The sequence below is a fragment of the Muscardinus avellanarius genome (assembly GCF_963383645.1).
Source record: "Muscardinus avellanarius genome assembly, chromosome: 3".
Taxonomy (NCBI): Eukaryota; Metazoa; Chordata; class Mammalia; order Rodentia; family Gliridae; genus Muscardinus; species Muscardinus avellanarius.
In genome coordinates this window covers 12,706,838-12,730,145 of record NC_137788.1, presented here as the reverse complement: position 1 = coordinate 12,730,145, position 23,308 = coordinate 12,706,838, and the positions used below count along the sequence as shown (strand labels likewise).

General features: G+C 46.2%; 1 protein-coding gene across 1 annotated transcript in view; it reads left to right on the top strand.

Moving 5' to 3' along the window:
* FBXO42 (F-box protein 42) overlaps window positions 1-21,058 on the top strand; it is a gene marked incomplete at its 3' end in the record, with an annotated part of 81,833 nt that extends 60,775 nt beyond the window's left edge. Inside the window, exons 5-10 of the mRNA XM_080691249.1 lie at window positions 9,543-9,696; window positions 12,526-12,636; window positions 15,722-15,818; window positions 16,302-16,358; window positions 17,602-17,718; window positions 19,943-21,058. Of these exons, the coding sequence (XP_080547375.1) occupies window positions 9,543-9,696; window positions 12,526-12,636; window positions 15,722-15,818; window positions 16,302-16,358; window positions 17,602-17,718; window positions 19,943-21,058 (1,652 nt within the window). The remainder of the gene's footprint in view (window positions 1-9,542; window positions 9,697-12,525; window positions 12,637-15,721; window positions 15,819-16,301; window positions 16,359-17,601; window positions 17,719-19,942) is intronic.
* Between the last annotated feature and the right edge of the window lie 2,250 nt (window positions 21,059-23,308).

Here is a 23,308-nt window from a genome sequence, read left to right as displayed (position 1 = left end):
AATTAACAAGCCTAAACTGGGTGTGGTGGCATGCTTGTAATTCCAGTATTTGAGAAGGCAAAGACAGGAGGATCACAAGTTCGGAGCCAGCCTCAGAAACTTAGACCCTGTTTCAAAATAAAAATAAAATAGAGTTGGAGGTATAGCTCAGAGGTAGAATGCCCCTGGGTTCAATCCCTAGTACCAAAAGAATAAAATAAATAAATGAACACCTATATGCAGATTTGATTTGAGCATGTGCTTGACCTAGAGTTTAAGGTAATAAAGGAGACAGATACAAAATGAAACCAGAGTTGCCAAACCTTATTCTGCTTTTGGTTACTCGTCTGCAAACCTAAGAGTCACTGCTTTTAGCAGAGGCAGCCGAGTCCTTGTTATAAAACCATGAAACCTTATTTTGTTCCTGTTATGAAATATTACTTGTAAACCATGCAGTACTTGCTTGTAATCCCAGTGCTTGGGAGGCTGAGACAGGATTGCCAGTTTGTGGTCAGCCTCAGCAACTTGTGAGGCTCTCTGCAACTTAGTGACACTGTTTCGAAATCAAGAATAAAATAGGGCTGCGGGTGCAGCTCTCCAGTAGTGCACACACACAAACAAAATATTACTTGTAAAATCAGAACAGTTTAAGCCTGGCGTGGTGGCGGCGTGGTGGCGCACGCTTGTAATCCCCGCGCTTGGGAGGCTGAGACAGGAGGATCGCACAGGTTCACAGCCAGCCTCAGCTACTTAGTGAGGCTCTCAGCAACTAGTAAGACCCTGTTTCCAAATAAAAATATAAAATAGGTGTGGGTGTATAGACCGGAGGTAGAAACCCCTGGGTTCCACCCCTAGTGCCACCAAAAAAAAAAAAAAAGTTTAGAGTTGTAAACAAGTTAAACAATTGAATTACAGCTCCAGTAGTTTTTCTTCAAGGACTCTGTTGCCTCCTAAATTATACATACCTACCAGCATGTCCTCTTAATGGTCTGCGGGTGCTCAGAATCTGATACTCATGTGGTATTCTGGGAAATGCCTCTCCAAACTGTCCTTTCTCTTGATTCTTGCTCTCAGAGTTGTTCACTTTACACACGACCGTGATGACAGTTCTACCAAGCCAAAGGCTCAGTGCGCACCCTCCAAGACCCAGCCTTGGTCCTGTCAGTAAAATTCATCCTTCCCACCCTCCATATACACACCAGCTGGAGGCTCCTGTCACTAAAAAGTACACAGCAGAATGTGAGGTGGGGTTGTTGTTAATCTGGTCCAGCTGGTCTTATTTTGCCCTAAAGGCCAGTGTTATCCAGTATGAATGGACGGCCTCCCAGGCATAATGGCACATCCCTGTAATCGCAATACTTGGGAAGTTGAGACTGGAAGATGGCAGTTTTGAGGACAGCTTCAGCAACCTAGTTGAGACCCTATTTCAAAACAAGAAATAAAAAGGGCTGGGGTATAGCTCGAAGGCAGAATGCCCCTGGAGCTCAGTCTCCAGCACCCAAAAAAAAAAATTTACCTCTTCTAAGTCCCCAATTTCTAGTCCTAAATCTGTTTCCAAAATCATGGCAAGTTATTTGCAATTCACCTATGTCATTGTATATCTTAAAATGATTTGCCAGCCAATAATTGAAACAGTTTTTCCTTCTACTTATTTATTTAGTTATTTATTTATTTAATTTTGGTGACACTGGGGTTCCTGGAAACCCTTCTACCTCTGGACTACACTCCCAGACCTATTTTATACTTTTTACTTGGAAACAGGGTCTCTTAAGCCAGAGCAGCTGGCTTCGAACCTGCGGGATCCTCCTGTCTCCGCCTCCAAGCGCGGGGATGACAAGCGCGCCCACCATACCTGGCTTCCTTCTACACATTGCGCAATGTGGGTTCAGTGACGTGTGGACGGTGACGGCCAGGAAATGCCTATGTATTGAAAATGTTAGCTGGGCTCGTAACCCCAGCACTCGGGAGGCTGAGACAGGATCGCGGCTTGTGGACAGCCTCAGCTACTACTTAGTGAGGCCTTTGCAACTCAGTGAGACCCTGTTTCAAAATAAAAAATAGGGCTGGGGTGTAACTCGGAGGTAGAATGCCCCTGAGCTCCATCCCCAGAAAATGTTAAAGTAGCTTCTTTCAATAATACTTTAATCAAAATATCTGTCAGGTGAAACATCTCTGGACCATTGCCCTTACTCTTTCAAAATGAAAGGATCTGTGTATTCATGTACAGATTATATGCACAGAAAAAGGTTTTAAATAGGTTTAGTGTTAATAAAAAAAAAAAAATCACCAAATGTTGGCAGCAAGGCCAAAGGATGACTGAATGCCTTTTGAATGTCATAGCAGGGCACTGTCTAACAGGCTTCCCCAAGGATTAGCAAGCTCTCTAGGACATGGTTCTCAAAGTTTAGTTCCAGACTGTCAGCAATAACTGGGAGCTTGTTAGAAATGCAGCTTCTGGGCCCACCCTGACAAGGGCTGTAGGGAGCACAGGCGGGGCCGATGGTCTGTGTTTCAACATGTCTTCCAACTGCTCCTGGTACAGCTAAGGTGTGAGAGCTATGCTGTAGGAGTTGTGCCTTTTAAAATTTTTATTTATGTATTTATTTTTGCGGTGCTGGCAATGGAATCCAGGGGCATTATACCTCCAAGCTATACCCACAGCCCTGTTTTTTATTCTTTATTTTGAAACAGGGTCTCACTGAGTTGCAAAGGGCCTCACTAAGTAGCTGAGGCTGTCCACAAACCATGATCCTCCCGTCTCAGCCTCCCGAATGCTGGGATTACAAGCGTGCGCCACCATGCACGACTCAAGTTGTGCCTTTTTACAACTTGCTGTTTGTAATTAATTAGGGAAGCTAGGTTGAAGTAGGAGAAATGCAGGTTCAAAGTCAGCCTCAGTAGTTTTAGCGAGGTTCTTAGCAACCTAGTAAGACCCTGCTTCAAAATAAGAAATAAAATTGGGCTGGGGGTGTAGCTTGGAGATAGATAGATGCCTCTGTGTTCAATACCCAGAATCACACAAAAAAATACATAAAAAATAAACTCATTCTGGGGTACACCTTGGATATAGCATGCCCCTGGGTTCAATCCTCAGAATAATAATAATAATAGAAATATGAAAAACATAAGGTTTATGAAGTTGCCTTTTTTTTTTTTTTTTTTTTTTTTTGCCCGTAGTAGGGATTGAGCCCAGGTGCATTCTGCCTCCCAGCTCTACTTCCAGCCCCATATTTTTATTCCTTATTTTGAAGTAGTGTTTCCTTAAGTTGCTTAGTTTAAAACTATCTTTGCTTTTTGTTTAAAAGTATCTTTAAATACTTTTGCTACTTTAAAATAAAAATTACCCAAAACTAAACTGGAAGGGGGGGTGTGTGTGGGAGGATGTATGTTTATAATCCCAGCTTTTGGGAGGCTGAGACAGGAGGATTGCAGTTTGCAAACAGCCTCAGCTACTTAGGCCCTTTGCAACTCAGTGAGACCCTGTTTCAAAATAAAGAATAAAAAATTGGGCTGGGGATATATCTTGGAGATAGAATGTCCCTGGGTTTTATTCCAAGTACTCAGTACTGCCTCCCCCCCCCAAAAAAAAAGCCAAGTGGTGTACTGTGATTCTAGTACTTGGGAGACTGAGTCAGGAGGATCACGGGGAGAGTAGCTCAGAGGTAGAATGCCCCTGGGTTCGATCCCCCAGCACCACCAAAAAAGAAAAAGAAAAAGAAAAAAAATTACATGGAAATAAATAACTTAACCCCAGATGTCTAAAATATGGTGCCTAGAAAACCTAAACTAGGCCAGGCGTGGTGGCGCACGCTTGTAATCCCCGCACTTGGGAGGCGGAGACAGGAGGATCACGCAGGTTTGAAGCCAGCCGTGCTGGCTTGAGAGACCCTGTTTCCAAATAAAAATATAAAATAGGTCTGGGAGTGTAGCCAGGAGGTAGAAGGGTTTCCAGGAAGCCCAGTACCACCAAAAAAAAAAAAAAAAAAAATAGAAAACCTAAACTAGGGTAACAACCTGAGTGAGTTGTTGGTATTGTAAATGATTCTGACCAAGTGGTGGGATTGTGAACCTGCAGCTCATCTTGTAACATGTTAATGTCGAGGCCACCGGCACTGAGAGCCCTGTGGAGCACCTCCGCACCTCCCTCGAGTCTCTGGAGGCCTTGAGGAGACTTCTTGTTGGTGACTCTAAGTCTTAGCTAAACCTGCACCTCCACAGACAAAGCATTCACCCTTTTCTTGCATTAAGTCTCCCCTTTAGGTTGGATTTTTTTTTTTTTTTCAGTACTGGGGATGGAACCCAGGGGCATTCTACCTCCGAGCTATACCCCCAGCCCAACATTTTTATTCTTTATTTTGAAACAGGGTGTCACTGAGTTGCAAAGGGCTTCACTAAGTAGCTGAGGCTGTCCGCAAACCCCATCCTCCTGTCTCAACCTCCCAAATGCTGGGATTACAAGCGTGCACCACCACACCCGGCTTAGGTTGGATTTCTTAATGACTCAGAATGTGGGATTTGCCTTTTCTTCTCTTTTTTGGTCTCCAGGGGGCATGCAGAGCCTACAGTGAGCATAATTATGCTTCAGCTGTGGCTGCAGTTACTATTGATTTGCTAAACAGATCTAGTGACAATGCAAACATTGTAAGGTTATAGCAATTGAGTGAGATAATGCATATAAAATGCCTAGTACTCAGGAGTTAGCATGTAATAGGCATACAAATGGTACTATATATAAAACACCTAATCATAAACTAATAATGTATATATGTATGTGTGTGTGTGTGTGTGTGTGTGTGTGTGTGTGTGTATGTATGAAGTACTGGGGATGGAACCCAGGGGCATTCTACCTCTGAGCTACATCCCCAGCCCTCTTTTTTATTTTTTATTTTGAAACACAGTCTCATTGAATTGCAAAGAGCCTCACTAAGTTGCTGAGGCTGGTCATAAACTGATCCTCCTGTCTCATCCTCCTGAATGCTGGGATTACATTTGTGCGCCACCATGCCTGGCTTCTATATTTTATTCTTTATTGTGAAACAGGGTCTCACTAAGTTGTGGAGGGCCTCACTAAGTAGCTGAGGCTGGCCACAACCTTGTAATCCTCCTGTCTCTCAGCCTCTCTAGTACTGGGATTACAGGCATGCTCCATCATGCCCAGCTAATAAACCACTAATGTTAATAAATGTAAAACAGTTTTAGTCACTCATAGCATACAGGCAGCCTCAGTTAAGGCAGGGCGTGGTGGTGCATGCTGTAATCCCAGCAACTCCAGAGGCGGAGGCAGGAGGAAAGGCTTGGAGATGAAGGACAGTGGTAGAGTGCCGTGGGTTCGCCCCTAGTACCAGGGCGGGGAGTTTGTCATTACCAAGCAGCTGAGCTGCTCTTCCAGTCCTAGGTTGTATGCAGATTGGCCCTGCAGTTGTGGGAAAGTGGCACTGAAACCAGAATTTGGAATTGCTTCACTGTTTTAACAGCTTCTGTGCAGAAGTAAACAAGATTGCCTTGTGCTTCTGACAGTGCCTTTCACGTGTGAAATTTTCTTCTAGCTGCATAGGAATCGTGGGAGACATCTGAACCACTTAGCAGTCTTAGAGATGTCAGTGTTGTTGTAGAGAGTGCCTATCTGATTATCAAGTTTCCCACAGCTGCCTTTTGGGCTGGTGCCTTGTTTTTGAGATTTTCTGCGTTGATCGTAGCTGCTGGGCATTGGAAGGCCTTTGGAGTATCTGGGGACGGAAGGCTCTGAGGCTGGTTGCTGGCTCTGGGGACAGGCTCTGGTTCCATGGCTGGCCCCCCCTCTGGCCCGGATGAGGACCTCCAGGGGAGCAGCGCCCCACCCCTTGTGCACTGACAGTGCTGAGCCTTGCTGGAGGCCTTGCGTTTTGTTTTGTCTTTGTTGGTTTTGGTTTTGGTGGTACTGGGGTTCCTGGAAACCCTTCTACCTCCGGGCTACTCTCCTAGACCTATTTTATACTTTTTTTTATTTGGAAACAGGGTCTCTTAAGCCAGCACGGCTGGCTTCGAACTTGCGCGATCCTCCTGTCTCTGCCTCCCAAGCGCGGCCCGGCGTTTGTTTTGTTTTTTAAGCAAGATCTTATTAAATTGCTGAGGCCAGCGAGCCTCGTGGGATTACAGACGTGCATCACTGTGCCTGCTGAGAAAAGGCTGTGTAAAAGGAGTAGAACGTTGAATTCTGGGGCCGGGCATTAGCACGTCTTCGGGTGTACACAGTATTATAGTTGCATCATATTAGACTGAACAAATACCTCAGAGTCTGGTAAAGCGTTATTTTGGGTGTGTTTCTGAGTGTTTCCAAAGGAAATTAGCATGTGGTCTCCATGGCAGGGAAGATCTCCCTGTAAGTAGGCGGGCGCCATCCAGACAGCTGGCTGGAAAAACAAAAACAGAAGGCGAGGTGGTCTCCAAGAGCTTTTTTGCTCTTGTTTTTGCTGCTGCTGTGGGCAGCACCACCACAGGTTCGCTCGCCTCTGAACTCCGGTGTAGAATACCAACAGCTTCCTTGGTCCTCTGAGTTAGGCTTCAGACTGAGAGTTAAATAGTGGTCAACACTTTTAAAGTAATGATTTTGTGTCTAAGTGTTATGCATGTCTATTAAAAACTTCCTTGAAAGCCGGGCGTGGTGGCACACGCTTGTAATCCCAGCATTCGGGAGGCTGAGACCTGGAGGATCGCAGTTCGCGGACAGCCTCAGCTACTTAGTGAGGTCCTCTGCAACTCAGTGAGACCCAGTTTCAAATTAAGAATAAAAAATAGCCGGGCGTGGTGGCGCACGCTTGTAATCCCCGCGCTTGGGAGGCGGAGACAGGAGGATCGCGCAGGTTCGAAGCCAGCCGCGCTGGCATAAGAGACCCTGTTTCAAAAATATAAAATAGGTCTGGGAGTGTAGTCCAAAGGTAGAAGGGCTTCCAGGAACCCCAGTACCACCAAAAAAAAAAAAAAAAAAAAAAAAAAAGAATAAAAAATAGGGCAGGGGGTGTAGCTCGGAGGTAGAATGCCCCTGGGTTCCATCCCCAGACCCGCAAAAAAACAAACAAAAAAAAAAACTTCCTTGATAAAAACAAATAGATAGGCACATCTGCATTTGTGAAAGATAAAAGTACTCAGACTCCGGCTCTTTGGGCGACTGCGTATACAGTGATCATCCAGTCGCGGTTTTTGTTGCATCTCATCAAAACCTAGATTATCCACCATGGTTATCAGGCGATCAGAATTTTAAAGCAGTGTGCACACACTTACCAACCATAGTGCTATGTGTTTATACATTTTTAACTTATTCTTATAAATACAGGTAATTTGCTTATAACTGTTGCACCCATGTGCCTGTTATTAGTATAACTGAGTGTTTATGTTTGCAAAAATGTTGGTATTTTCTATTATATAATCTAAAATGGCCTATGAAGTGTTCTTACTATTTCTTAAATCCCCTTCTGAAAATGTGAATAAATGTTTCTTAACAGTTGGGCATGGTGGTGTGCACCTGCAATCCCAGTACTTAAGGCGAGACAGGAGGATCATAAGTTTGAGACCAGCCTCAGCAACTAGTTAGACTCTCAGCAACCCAGTGAGACCCTGTTTCCAAAAAAAGAAAAATAAAAAGGGCTGGGGGTATAGCTCAGAGGTAGAATGCCACTGGGTTCAATCCCCACTAGCCCCCCAAAATATGTGTGGGTATATATGCACGCACGTGTGTGTGTGTTAAGGGATTTTTAAAATTACTTCTCTAGCTGGCCATGGTTATGCAGGCCTGTGATTCCAGTACTTGGGAGGATGAGACTGGAGGATCACAGGTTTGAGGCCTGCATGTGATAACTCAGTGAAACTTTTTCAAAATAAAAAAGGCCTGGGAGCCCGGCGCAGTGGTAGACCACTGGGGCTGCCTGTGGCAATCAAGGCCTGTGATTCCAGTACTTAGTAGGGTGAAACAAGAGGACACCAAGTTTGAGGCCAGCCTTGGCAAATTAGTGAGACCTGGTTTCAAAATAAAAAGGGCTGGGGTTGTAGCTCAGAGGTAGAATGCCCCTGAGTTCAGCCCCCAGTACCAAATACATAAGTAAGCGTCCCCTTACTAGCCAGATGCGTGTTGCTTATTGTAATCCCAGCTACTCAGAAGGCTGAAGCCAGGGGGCTTCGAGGTCCACCCCTCGGAGCCTGCCCCCCATCGGGTATTTACTCACCCGTGGACATTGAGACAACTGGAGGTGACGTTGTAGAATGAAGAGTAGCTGGCGATCTTATTTATTTGTTTGTTTTTTGGTACTGGAGATGGAACTCAGAGGCATTCTACCCAGAGCTCCACCCCCAGCCTGATTTTATTTGTTATGTGGAAGCAGAATCTCTAGGTTGGTGAGAGTCTCATTACTTGCTGAGACTGTCCTCAAAACTGGAGTCCTCCTGTCTCAGCCTCCCAAGTACAGGGATTACAGACGTGTGCCACCATGCCCAGCGTTAGCAATTGTGATTTCAAAATTTGGCCCCCGGAGCTCAGAATTCCAGCCTGGATAGCCTTAGCAGCCTCTCGTGTAAGGCCTACGGTTCCATTGGCATCCCTTAGCATCAGGCTTAAACGTCTGCCCGGTTGTGCTAGTGTGAGACAGGTTGTGAGAAGACCATAGCTAGGGTCTAGAGGTCACTGTGTAACATGCGACGCGTGGAACGCAGAGGAACTACATCCTGCCTACCTTCTTGACATTTCCTCTCCTGTTCATAGCAGAAGTTATTTTTAAGTTGCCTCCAGATATCCACCCTTGATGTATACCCCTCCCTGGGTCCTCTTGTGTTCTTTCCTTTGTGCCCTCCGTGGGAGGAGAGCCCCCCGCCATTTATTGAGTACCTGCTGTGTGCCAGGCACTGTGCTAGGTGCTTTGAATGTGTTACGGATGCTCCTCGACTTCCTAGGAAACTGTGTCCCAGGAAGCACATTTTAAGGTGAAATATCTTAAGTCACAGCTGTACTTTACACACCTGACTACCTACCCAGCGTAACAACACAGTATGCTGCAGTATCAGTCAGTCATGCTCATGACCGTGCAGCTGGCTGGGAGCTGAGGCTCATTGCTACTGCTCAGCATATCAAAGCAGTATGCCACAATCAGTAGCCTAGGAAAGATCAGAATATGAAGGGTAGCTTCTACGTTACGCATATCACGTGAGCACCATTGTAAAGTCAAAAAATAAGTCAAACCATTGTATGTTGAACCATTGTTAGTCAAACTAGGCTAAGCTGGGAGCCATCTGTTTTTAATAACTCAAAACAACCTTAAGAGACTATTATACTCATTTCTGGTTTTAAGTGAGCACACCAAACTACTGAGAGAAGTAACTTTCCGCTAATTCAGTTTTTCTGTGTTAATTACAAAAACAACATGTAAATCTAGTGGTCTTTTTCCTCGGACCTGCAAACTTTGTTTTGTCTCTTCCTTTCCCCTATGCTTTGTGGTATTTCCCCCCATTTTGTTACTCTTCCAGGGAAAGGTGACATACGGGTACCCAAACTGGATTATTGTGAGCTCCTCAGTTCTAACCATGATATTATTGACTTCTAGGGTCCTATCCCTCCCCCAAAGCCGGAGCAACTCTGGTCGTATACAAGGACTTGCTGGTGCTCTTTGGTGGCTGGACGCGCCCAAGCCCTTACCCCTTACACCAACCAGAGAGGTTCTTTGATGAAATACACACTTACTCGCCCTCTAAAAACTGGTAAGCCATGAAGATAAGCTCCATTATGTCTGAAGGAAAAGGTTGTAAATCAGTGGATTGTTTGATGGATCTTTTTTGTCAAGAATCCTTTGGAAGCTGGATGTGGTGGCCCATGCTTGTGATTCCAGCATTCGGGAGGCTGAGACAGGAGGATCAGGGTTCGCGGACAGCCTCAGCTACTTAGTGAGGCCCTCTGCAACTCAGTGAGACCCTGTTTCAAAATAAAGAATAAGTCTGGAAGTGTAACTTGGAAGTAGAATGCCCCCGGGATCCATCCCCAGTACTGGAAAAAAATAGAATCTTTTGGAGAATTTGCTGGGAAAGTGGGATGTATACCCAGGGTATGCCTACAATTTTAGAAAGTTTACAGGACCCCCTTAGAACCCTAAGTTAAAGAATCCTTTTTCAAAGAGAAAGTAGAAGAGATTTATTCCTCTTCCAAGGAAATGAATGAGCCAGAAGAAAAAGAGAAAGCTCTTTATCTTATAGAAGAGAAAGCCCTCTAGATTTGCCTGCAAGTTCCCCAGAGCAGTATAGAGTCAGATGACTCTTCATGCTCTGCTGTGTCCCCAAGACCGGCTCTCGGTTGTTTTTCAGACAAGTCTTTTTATTTTATTTGTTTATTTATTTATTTTTTATTTTTGCAGGTCTGGGGATGGAACCCAGGGGCATTCAACCTCCAAGCCACCCCCTGCCCTATTTTTTATTCTTTATTTTGAAACCGGATCTCACTGAGTTACAGAGGGCCTCACTAAGCAGCTGAGGCTGCCTGCGAACCGCGATCCTCCTGTCTCAGCCTCCTGAATGCTGGGATTACAAGTGTGAGCCACCGCGCCCGGCTAGATAAGTCTTTTTAAATATCAGCAAATCCAATTTCTTGTAATGGACTACTTGGTACTTGGTTCTTGGCAGCTGCTATTGGTTTGGGCCATAGAAGGGGCAGATGGTGTTTCTTCAGCAAGCCAGGCTGAAGAAAGCCATGATAGCTTGGGAGGCTGAGACAGGAAGATCGCGCAGGTTCCAAGCCAGCCTCAGCTACTGAGGGAGGCTCTCAGCAACTTAGTGAGACCCTGTTTTCAAATAAAGTATAAAATAGGTCTGAGAGTATAGCCCAGAGGTTCCACCCCCAATACCCCCCCAAAAAAAAGGGAAAGAGAGAGAGAGAGAGAGAGAGAGAGAGAGAGAAAGAAAGAGAGAGAGAAAGCAAGCCAGGAAGCAAGCCATGATCTGAGAGCCCTCACCAGAGCCTTCTCATCTTTCTACCACGCACGCAGAGCTTGGAAGGGACATAACTTCTCTTTTTTGTGGTACTGGGGATTGAACACAGAGGCATTCTACCTTTGAGCAACACCCCCAGCCCTATTTTTTTTTTTTTAAACAGGGTCTTGCTAGGTTGCTGAGTCTTTACTCCTTGCTGAGGCTGTCCTAGAACCTGCAATCTTCCTGTCTCAGTCTCCCAAGTACTGGGATTACATGCACTACCACGCCCAGCTTGGATGTAAGTTTTATGAATGTGTATAGGAAGAGCCGGGCGTGCTGGCGCACCCTTGTAATCCCAGCATTTGGGAGGCTGAGACAGGAGGATCGGGATCTGAGGGCAGCCTCAGCTACGTAGTGAGGCCCTCCGCAATTTAGTGAGACCCTGATTCAAAATAAAGAATAAAAATTAGGGCAGGGAAGCTGGGCATGTTGGCGCATGCTTGTAATCCCAGCATTCGAGAGGCTGAGACTGAAAGATCGCAGTTCACAGACAGCCTCAGCTACTTAGTGAGGCCCTGTGCAACTTAGTGAGATCCTGTCTCAAAATAAAGAATAAAAAATAGAGCTGGGGGTGTAGCTTGGAGGTCAAATGCCCCTGGGTTCCATCCCCAGACCTGCCAAAGATAGATAGATAGGTAGATAGATAGATAGATAGATAGATAGATAGATATAAATAAAATAGGGCAGGGGGTGTATCTCGGAGGTCGAATGTTCTTGGGTTCCATCCCCAGACCCACACACACAAAAAAAGAATATTTATAGAAAAGACATGCATACTTTGTGCTATCCTCCCTTTATTATTATTATTGTTTTCTTAAGGTACTGGGGATCAAACTCAAGGTGTTGAGCTTGCAAGGCAGGTGCTTTACCCACTGAGCTGCGTCCTAGCTCCTCTTTATTACTCTAGTTATGTATCTGCTGTATATGACGAGATTGCCATTTTAAATGGATACCTGAAGCTGGACCTGGTGGCACATGCTTGTAATCCCAGTACTTGGGAGACTGAGGCAGGAAGATTGCAGGTTCGTGGCCAGCCTCAGCAACTTAGCAAGGCACTGTTTTTTTGTTGGTTTGGGTTTTTTGTGGTACTGGAGGTGGAGCCCAGGGGCTTTTGTACCTCCGAGTTATACTCCCAGACCTATTTTATACTTTATTTGGAAAACAGAGTCTCATTAAGTTGCTGAGGCTTGCTTCGAACCTCTGCAATCCTTCTGTCTCAGCCTCCCAAGAGCTGGGATTACAAGCGTGTGCCATCATTCCTGGCTAGCAAGGCACTGTTTTAAATTAAAAAATAAAATAGGGCTGGGAGTATAGCTCAGAAGTAGAATCCCCCCTACCCCAGGTTCAATCCTCAGCACCAAATAAAACCAAAAAGACATGTGAGATGGGAAGCAGATCACATGAGGCTGGGCACGTGTAGTCCTAGCTCCTCAGGTTCTCAGGACGCTGAGCAAGAGAATCACAAATTCCAGGCTAACCTGGAACATAGCAAGACTCCATCTCAAAGGGAGGGAGGGAGGAAAACAGATGGTGCTGACTCCTTGGTTCCCTCCTGTCTGCTCGCCTTAGGTGGAATTGCATCGTGACGACCCATGGGCCGCCTCCCATGGCCGGCCACTCCTCCTGTGTGATAGATGACAAAATGATTGTCTTCGGCGGCTCTTTAGGATCCCGGCAAATGTAAGTATATTTTGGTTTGCTCCATATTAACCTGGAGGTAAAATATTTGTGGGAATAGCAGGTCAGAAAAGTGAACTGGTCAGGGACAGTATTTCTGACCATGGTTCTCTTTTTTCTTTTTTCTTTTCTTTTCTTTTCTTTCTTTCTTTTTCTTTTATTTTATTTTTTTGTGCGTGTGTGTGTATGTGTGTTACTAGGAATGGAACCCAGGGGCATTCTACCAAGCTACACCTCCAGTCCTATTTTTTATTCATTATTTTGAAGCAGAGTTTCACTGAGTTGCCAAGGGCCTCACTAAGTAGTAGCTGAAGCTTTATTCTTTTATCTTGAAACAGGGTCTCACTAAGTTGCGACCTCAGTAAGTTGCTGAGACTGGCTGTGAACCTGCAGTGCTCCTGTCTCAGCCTCCCTGAGCATGCTTCTAATTGATGCAAATGGTTACATTTCCCTAACATTCTGTTCTTTGGTCCCTTGTCACAGACCAGTAAGTTGAAAAACTTGTTCACAGAATCAGTGGTACATCAGCTGGGCACAGTGTCACACCTGTAATCCCCAAGACTCGGGAGGCTGAGGTGGGAGTATCACAGGATTATGGCCAGCATGTGGTAACTTAGTGAGACCTTGTTTTTTGGGGTTTTGTTTTTGTTTTTGTTTTTGTGGTACTGGGGGTGGAACCCAGAGGCTTTCTACCTCTGGGCTACACTCCCAGACCTTTTTTATATTTTATTTGGAAACAGGGTCTCACTAAGTTGCTGAGAGCCTCACTAAGTAGCTGAGGCTGGCTTCGAACCCGTGTGATCCTCCTGTCTCAGCCTCCCAAGCGCGGGGATTGCAAGCGTGTGCCACCATGCCCGGCATGAGACCTTGTTTTAAAACAGAAAGGGGCCGGGCATCGTGGTACATGCCTGTAATTCTAGTATCTCAGAGATTAAGGCAGGATGGTCACAGGTTCAAGGATAGATAGCCTCAGCAATCTAGAACCTAGTGAGACCTTGTTTCAAAACAAAAAAGTAAAATTGGACTGGGTTTGTAGTTGAGAGGTAGAAAGCCCTGCAGATGGCCACCGCCCAGAATCACGTGCTTTCCTTGTTTCATTGTCCAGCTCGGGCCCTTTGGGGCTTTAGAGAAGGAGAGAGTAAACAGGACAAGTAGACACTGAGGACTGTCAGATGGGATGCGACAGTGGGCAGAAGCAAGATTGTGTGCTTCTTCAGCCTGTCACCCCCGCCTTCTGTCCTCTCCTCCTTGGGCCGCTCAGGCCAGAGTCGAGAGACAGAGCGGTCCATCAGTCCGTGTCGCTGTCCATCCCGTTCAGGGTTGCTGCAGTCGTGGTCATTTCCCCAGGGCTCTGAACCGGAGGTGGATGAGCTGTCAGCAGCAAAACCTGCTAAACCCAACCGTTTCCTCTGTGACAGAGTAGTGACTATCTCATGTTCTAAAACAGGTACAGAGAGACTGAAGGAGCTGTTCTCCAGAGAGCGGGTATGGGGTTTCAGTTGGAGAGCTCTTGTGCCTGTATTTCTATATGTGAGCAGAGGACTCATACAGAGGTGACTGTGCCATAGAGATGCCATCCAGCAGTCTGTCCTGCCAGGCCGGTATCTTAAGATTTGGGTTTGGGAGGCTGAGACAGAAGAATCCAGGTCTGAGGCCTCAGACAACTTAGTGAGACCCTGTTTCCAAGTCAGAAATAGGGGCTGGGGGCGTAAGTCAGAGGTAGAAAGCCCCTGGGTTCGATCACCAGCACCACAAAGAAAAAGAGAAAGAAAGTTGCAGTTTGTCCTTGATGAAACTGCAGGCTGCACGAGCCGTTGTGAATTCCTCTTTCTGTGTGTGCGTGGCGCTGGGGACCCCAGGGGCTTCCACCTCCAGGTTACACCCCCAACCCTCTTTTATTTTGAAACAGGGTCTCTCTAAGCTGGTTGCAAACCTATGATCCTCCTGTCTCAGCTTCCCAAGTACTGGGGTCACAGGTGTGACCACAGGCCTGACTTTGACTTGGAATATTATTTATTTATTTATTTATTTATTTATTTATTTATTTATTTTTGCGGTACTGAGGATAGAACCCAGGGGCATTCTACCTCTGAGCTACACTCCCAGCCCTATTTTTTGATTCTTTATTTTGAAACAGGATCTCACTGAGTTGTAAAGGGCCTCACTGAGTAGTAGCTGAGGCTCGTCACGAACCATGATCCTCCTTTCTCAGCCTCCCAAATGCTGAGATTACAAGCGTGCGCTACCATGCCCGGCTGGAATATTTATTTTCTCCCTTTCTTTTCCTTCCTTTTTCTTCTTTTTTTTGTTATTGGAGATTGAATCTAGGGACATTCTTTCTCTAATTTGTATCCCCCTAGCCTTTATTTTTTATTTTGAAATAGGGTCTTGCTGAGTTGCTAAGACTGGCCTCAAACCTGGAATCCTCCTGTCTCAGACTCCCAAGTACTAGGATTGCAAGCATGTGCTACCACGCCTAGCTGAAATTCCTTTTTATAGCCAGAATCAATAAAGCTTTTACAAACTCCCAGACAGTGATGGAGCTGCCTTTTGAATCATGTTCTCTTCCTTGTCGTTTTTTGTTTTGGAATGACTGCCATTTGACCAGTAGCCACTTCCTGCTGTCACCAGTTAGCCTGTGTTAGGTTCTCATGTGTGCTGCAGGCACCGCTCAGATGAGCCTCCTGGGCAGGGGGAAGGGCAGGGGTTTGAGGGCCTCGTTGCATTCTAGGGCAAGCAGGCGAGGAATATGGCTTAAGTACTCACTATGAGCATGGCACTTTGCTGGGCGTGTTCATAAATGTAGCTTTATATCAACTCTTTAGCTGTATTTTATTTGATAAGGGAACTAGAGTTAGAGAAAATTAAGGTTTTTCGTTCAGGCTGCAGAGGTCAGAGTCGTCAGTGGTCATTCAATTCTGAAACCCCTGAAGTCTGAGGGGCCATCCCTGAAGCTTCCTGAAGCCCAGCCTGTGCGAGCATGACAGCAGTCCAGATGCACCAGTGGGCACTGGAGCTCCCGCCCCCACTGTGGTGTCCGGAGTTGCCAGCTTCTTACCCTTCTGTTCCCTCTGTCCTTGTCCTGCAGGAGCAACGATGTCTGGGTCCTTGACCTCGAGCAGTGGGCATGGTCCAAGCCGAACATTTCTGGTCCCAGTCCTCATCCTCGAGGTGGCCAATCTCAGGTGCTCAGGAATTAAAATAGCTATTCAGCAAACACTAGCATCTTTCAGTTAGGACGGGAGAGGGAGGAGGGAGCCAGGTAAGATGCCAGTATGCTCTAAGCCAAAGAGAATCTATTATCCTTTTTTGCTAGTATTTATTTTTCTGCTTCTTATGGGTAGTATTATGTATAATGATTATATTAAGCCTCTCCCCAAAATGTTTACTTTGCTATTTCATTTCTCAAGAAAATCCTGCATTTTATGTGATTGACACTTACAAGCTTATATTTGATCAGCAAAGAACTTGTCACCATTCAGGTGAATTATCGTCAGTAATTTGTTCAGAGAGATCAGAATTGACATGGTTTGGGGAGAATGGAGAGCTTGTGGTGACTAGAATACTCATTTGGGGCCTGGGTATGGTATTTTTATATATCACTGAAGCATAGGAAGTCAGATACCTGTGTCTTTGTAGGTTCATTTTAAATGTCTTTCTCTCCCCAGATCGTCATAGATGATGCGACTATCTTAATCCTCGGCGGGTGTGGCGGCCCCAATGCTGTGAGTGCCGCTTGTGTGGCAGTCCCATGCCCGTGACACTGAGCGTTCAAACCTGCTCCCCTGGGTGCGGTGTCAGAGTGTGCCAGACTCAGAGCGCTTCCCTTCAGAAAAGGCCTTTACTGAGAGCCGGGCGTGGTGGCACAGGCTTGTCATCCCAGTGCTCGGGAGGCTGAGACAGGAGGACCGCAGGCTCGAGGACAGACTCAGCAAGTAGCGAGACTCTCATCAACCTAGTGAGACCCTGTTTAAAAATAAGAATAAAGCCGGGCGTGGTGGCGCACGCTTGTAATCCCTGCCCTTGGGAGGCTGAGACAGGAGGATGGCACGGGTTCGAAGCCAGACTCAGCTACTTGGTGAGGCTCTCAGCAACTTAGTGAGACCCTGTTTCCAAATAAAGAATAAAATAGTTCTGGGAGTATAGCCCAGAAGTAGAAAACCTCTGGGTTCCACCCCCAGCACCACCAAAAATAAAGGAAGGAAGGAAGGAAGGAAGGAAGGAAGGAAGGAAGGAAGGAAGGAAGGAGAAGAATAAGAATAAAACAGGGATATGGGTGTAGCTCAGAGGTAGAATGCCCCTGGGTTCAATCCCCAGAACCCCCCACACATTCCTTTTCTGCTTTGGCCATATTCCTGGGCTTTTTTTTTTCTCCACTCATTTCTTTGGTTGGAATGGGGGTTTAGTTACAGACATTTGTCTCCTGAACATTCAGATCTATCATCTTCCTATTCCTGTTTCCTCTCTAAGCTAAACAGTTTGATACTGCCATATTTTCAAAAGGAAGGGGTATTGGAACAGAAAAGCAGGTTGACAACTGCCAGAGCCCACACGGGATTTATTTAAGAATGTAGACTCCGGGCTGAGGATGTAGCCCAGTAGCACCGCGCCCCAGGTTTAATCCCAAAACTGTTATAGGAGCCAGACGTGGTCACATGCCTGTAATCCTAGTGCCTGGGAGGCTGAGGAGGGTCACAGGTTTGTGGCCAGTCTCAGCAACTTAGTGAGACCGTTACACACACACACACACACACACACACACACACAGAGAGTTAGTGGGTCAAAAGCACAGGTCCACACACCAGAGCAGCCAGTGGTGTAACTGGAAGTGGACCGGGGTGTGAGTGAGTGCACGGCTGGACAATGCCAAGGGCTTTGCTCCTCTTCCCGAGGGCCCCATGCCTGTGGGTCAGAAGCCCACTGGAGCTAGACAGCACCTGAGTCCTGTTGTTGGTCCTTTTCTTACAGCTGTTCAAGGATGCTTGGTTGTTGCACATGCACTCGGGTCCCTGGGCCTGGCAGCCACTCAAAGTGGAAAATGAAGACCACGGGGCCCCAGAACTGTGGTGCCACCCAGCCTGCCGGGTAAGCAGAGAAATAACAGGCTGGTAGAGGAGAGGTTCTAGACTAGAAAACCAAATTATTTTGTCAAATTTCAAAGGAAATTTGTAAGATACCGAAAATACTTTGTTGTCACAAAAAAAGGGGTGCTTGAGGCCATGGCACACTCATAATCCCAGCTGTTTGGGGCTGAACCAGGAGGATCATGAGTTTGAGGCCAGTATGGGCAACTTAGCAAGTCTCTGTCTCAAAAAAAATAAAATGGGGGTGGTATACTTCTGTAATTGTGCACACTTGTAATCCCAGTACTTGGGAGGTTGAGACAGAAGGATCACAGGTTTAAGGACAGCATTAGCAAATAGTGAGACATCAACCTAGTGAAACAGTTTCAAAATAGAAATAAAATAGGGTTGGTTATGCAGCTCAGAGATAGAATGCCCCTGGCCTCCATCCCCAGTACTACTTTATTTATTTATTTATTTATTTATTTATTTGTTTATTTATTTTTGCGGGTCTGAGGATGGAACCCAGGGGCATTCAACCTCCGAGCTACACCCCCTGCCCTATTTTTTATTTTTTAATTTGAAACAGGGTCTCACTGAGTTGTGGAGGGCCTCATTAAGTAGCTGAGGCTGTCCGTGAACCATAATCCTCCAGTCTCAGCCTCCCAAATGCTGGGATTACAAGCGTGCGCCACCATGCCCGGCTCCCCCAGTACTACTTAAAAAAAAAAAAAAAAGCCAGGCGTGGTGACACACGCTTGTAATCCCAGCATTTGGGAGGCTGAGACTGGAGGATCGTGATTCGCGGACAGTCTCAGCTACTTAGGCCCTTTGCAACTCAGTGAGACCCTGCTTCAAAATAAAGAGTTAAAAGAAATAGGTAACACACACCAGAATCAGAGAGACAAGATTTTCCATCCAACAAACAACTAAGATTAGTTATCTGTGGAGATTCATTATTTGTTAGTCTTTTACATATCTCTAAATAGTATTGTTTGCTTTTATTGTTGCTAATTTTTAGGATTTCTAGTTGGAATATTAATATACCTTCAGATACAGCGTTTGGAAATATTTTATCTCATTCTATCAGTAACTTTTAACTCTGTTTACATTGTCTTTGGATATACAATTTTTTTTATTTTTTAGGGAGTTTGTTTACCCTTTATTGAAATCATATCCAAGAAATCACTGCTAATTTCAATGTTGTGAGGTTTTATGACCCAGATTTTCTTCTAAAAGTTTATAGTATTAAGATTTATATTTAGGTCTTTTATCTATTTTGAGTTAATATTTATATATAGTGTTAGGTAAGGGTCCAGTTTTATTCTTTTTCATGTAATTATTATTTTTCAACAATATTTAGTTAAAAGATTAGTATTTCCTCCACCAAATGTTCGTGGAAACCTTGTCAAAAATAACTTGACAATATATGGAAGAATTTATCTCTAGGTTTTTATTTAACTCCAATGGTTTATATATCTTCCCTTAGAACAGTAATACACTATTTCAATTATTGTAGCTTTATATGGTTTGAAATCAGAAAATATACATCTTCTAGCTTTGTTCTTTTTCGAGATCGTTTTGGGTATCTAGAGACCATATTCCATATTAGGATAGATTTTTTCTGAAAAATAAATAAATAAATGTATGATACTTTCACCTAAAAAAAAAAAGAAAAAATATTCTTTGGTAAGAAAGAAAGCAAAAAGAAATATTGAAATGTTATCTTTAAGTCATCAAAAACTTGGTATCAGACAAATGAAACTGTTATGTGAGATTATTATCGTTAATATTGGATAAATTGCTATAAAACTAGATGTCAACCACTAAGCCAAGCATGGGAAGGAGGGGTGGGGAGGGAACGGGGTGGGGATCGGGTGCGGGCTGACTGGGCGATTTGTGCATGTATGTCTACAAAAGTATTTTCTTTATACCATTATGATGTATGAATACAGTGCACCAATAAAAAAAAATTACAAAAAAAAATAAAGAGTTAAAAAAAATAGGGCTGGGGGTGTAGCCCAGAGGTAGAATGCCCCTGAGTTTCATCCCCAATGTTTATGGAAAAAAAAAAGACTCATGTCTGTCTGCCTGCTCTTCTGTCCTAGAGAGCAGACTACACCATTTCATCTCTATAGCTCAGGTCTGCAAAATGTCCGGCACACCCAAGAACCTTATGTCAAAATGTTTGCCAGTTAAATGATCAGAATCACGGAAGATGTGAAAGCAGGTCCTTTGTCTTCTAGGTGGGACAGTGTGTGGTGGTCTTCAGCCAGGCTCCTACTGGGAGAGCGCCCCTTAGCCCCAGTTTGAACTCTCGCCCATCACCGATCAGTGCCACTCCTCCAGCCCTGGTTCCGGAAACCCGAGAGTACCGCTCACAGTCTCCAGTAAGGAGTATGGATGAAGCGCCTTGTGTTAACGGGCGCTGGGGAACCCTGAGGCCCAGGGCCCAAAGGCAGACGCCTGCCGGTTCCCGGGAAGGGAGCCTTTCCCCGGCCAGAGGAGATGGCTCGCCCATCCTCAATGGGGGCAGTTTATCTCCGGGAACAGCAGCTGTTGGTGGCTCCTCCTTGGACAGTCCTGTGCAGGCCATATCACCAAGCACTCCATCTGCCTCTGAAGGATATGACTTAAAAATGGGGCTTTCTTTGGCTCCCCGACGAGGGTCACTGCCAGAACAGAAAGATCTGAGATTAGGCTCCATAGATCTGAACTGGGACCTGAAACCTGCTTCTAGTACCAATCACGTGGATGGCGTGGACAGCAGGACAGTGGGGGGGAGTGTGAGACACCCCCCAGAGCAGACCAATGGTGTGCACACACCCCCGCACGCGGCCAGTGCCCTCGCAGGCGCGGTCTCCCCCAGTGCCCTGCGTCGGAGCCTGGAAGCCATCAAAGCCATGTCGTCCAAAGGCCCCACAGCCTCAGCAGCGCTGAGTCCTCCTCTCGGATCTTCTCCAGGCTCCCCGGGGAGCCAGAGCCTGAGCAGTGGAGAGACCGTGCCGATACCCCGCCCCGGGCCCGCCCAAGGAGATGGGCATTCCTTGCCTCCTATTGCCCGCCGCCTGGGCCACCACCCTCCCCAGTCCCTCAATGTTGGCAAGCCCCTGTACCAGAGTATGAACTGCAAGCCCATGCAGATGTACGTTCTGGACATTAAAGACACCAAGGAGAAGGGGCGGGTCAAATGGAAAGTCTTTACCAGCAGCTCTGTGGTGGGGCCTCCTGAGACCAGCCTGCACACGGTGGTGCAGGGCAGGGGCGAGCTCATCATCTTCGGAGGACTCATGGACAAGAAGCAGAACGTGAAGTACTATCCAAAAACGAACGCCTTGTACTTTGTGCGAGCAAAGAGATAATGTGTTCAGACCCTTCCCTTTCTGTGGCTTTTAATTTGGAATTTTCCAGTGTGTGAACACTAGGACTAAGAATTGAGAAAACAACATTACTCCCACACACCAGAATTCCAGTTCCCAGCCTCACTCACTCCAGGCTGGGGTCAATCTCCATTAAGAAAAAATATATATATAAATATATAAGTATATATTATATAGCCAACTCTGTTTACAAAAAAAAGGGAGAGCTCTCCAACCTGGTTCAGATAAAACTGTTGCTGTGTTTTAGCAGAGGCTGTGCTGCCTTTTTCTACTTTGCTGGTAGCTAGACCACGGAGTTAGGGAACAGACGAATGATCAGTAACTTCCCGGCAGAGACCGAAGCGCCCTGTAAATCTTTGTGGCCTTCTCAGAATTAGGAAACGGAAGACACGAGGAGGCCTCGCCGTGCTGCAGGCGCCAGCAGGGTAAAGTAACTCAGAAAGCTGTACTGTCCTGCCCTTCTCTTAAAGCCGCAGAGGACCCGTGGCCGCTCTGCAGAAATGCCCCATGTCTCGTCCCTTTCTTGCCCTCTGGCTGAGGGAGGTCACCAGACAGGGGGCTGGGTTTCAACTGTACCAGGATCATCGTGAAATAGCGAGTGTGCAACCCGTCTGCCTGTCTCCGTCGGTCTTCCCAGTGCTCCCTACATGTCTCAGAACTCGTGGTGTCTTTGTGGAATCCTCTGACAATCACATTTGGTTGCAAGTTGCCAAAAACCATATTTGTTCTCCTTTTAGGATTTGGCCCTTAGAGACTGCTTTTCCCCAGCCCACCCATCCACCCATTTCTTTTGTGTGTTTGTGTTTGTTTGCTTGCATATGGACTTTTTTTAAGCCCTAAAACCTATCTCGCTTACTGTTTTCTTTTACAAAGCTCAGGTCCCCAGAGAAATCAGATGCTTCTTAGAATATTTCCAGAGCCCTTTCTTGATGTCACGAGGGGCCAGCGGGAAATCCCAAGATGCCACTCCTGTGAAGAGCCCGTGAAGCATCAGAAGTCGCTGTCTGGGCTTCCTTGTACGTGCAAAGTGTTGGGCACACCCTCCATGTTTGTGAATATGGAAACTGAAAGTTCCTTCCAGAAATGTGGTTTTGGTTTTGGTTTTGGTTTTTGCCTTGTGACACCTATCCTGCCTGGCTGTCGACAGGTGACAGGCGGGGTTGAGTGTCAGGCACCGACCTCTGTGACCCTGTGTGACCTGGGAGCCGCTCCGTCCTGTGCTTGTCTTGTTCGTGTGTCATCGGCCCGACGGGGCTCGTGTTCTCACGTCCCCTTCCTGTCTGAGATGAGGTGAGCCAAGGAGCGTGTGTCTTTGGTCGATAGAGAAAGTTACAAGTTACTAGTCTCCGCCACAGCCTAGATGTAGCTGATGTCAAAACAAGTTTTATTTCAAATGGCACAGTTCACATAGGCATTTGTGGTGCTTTCTCATCCGTGGATAGAGGGTTTTCTCTTGCATTTAGGGCTTAACTGTTGAAGCATCATGTTCCCTCCCCACACTTCCTTTTCCTCATTCGCGTTGCCCAGGACAGGTGGCTGTAGCCGGCCTGAGTCCTGGCGCTCGGCCGGCTACGGTGGTCTCTCCATCGTGTGCTGCTCCGTTCCATCATGGTGAATCCTCCCTCAGCCATTTGCTCTGCTGCTGTGGTCCTGGTGGGAAAGCCTCCCTGGTTCCAAGGCCAGGAAAGGGCCTCATGGGGATAGGCGTGTGTTCCAGAAACTGCTGTGTGCTCCGTCCATCAGGAAACACCACGTGCCTCCTTCCTGTGGTACCCACTGCTCAGAACCACACACCTGGCTTTCCAGACTCCCTGCCTGCGCCGTGGCCAGTGCCTTTTTGGCCAAGACTGTTCGATCATGTGGGGGTCTTGATCTACAAGGCAAAGCCGGCCAGAAGGCGAGCCGTTTCGGCATGGCTGCTGTCGCTGAACCTCGATGGTGACATTGTGTTCGTGCATGGACAGTGCCTCCAAACTTAGCTTCGACTTCAATATAAAGTATTTGGAAGCCTGAAAGTTCAGAATCTCCACTTTGTAATCTTTCCCTTTGTCCTGTGGCCTTCTGAAGCTAGCTCTGTTGATTTTTCTTTCCCACTCTTCTTGAGTATCTGGCAACAGAAATGCTGATTCTCCTAGAAAGTAATCCAGTTCCTCTCAAGTCCATGGCATCTCAGTGTTACCCACGCTACCAGGAGCCAGACTGATCGTTTACAGCCCCTGAGAAAAATCCGCC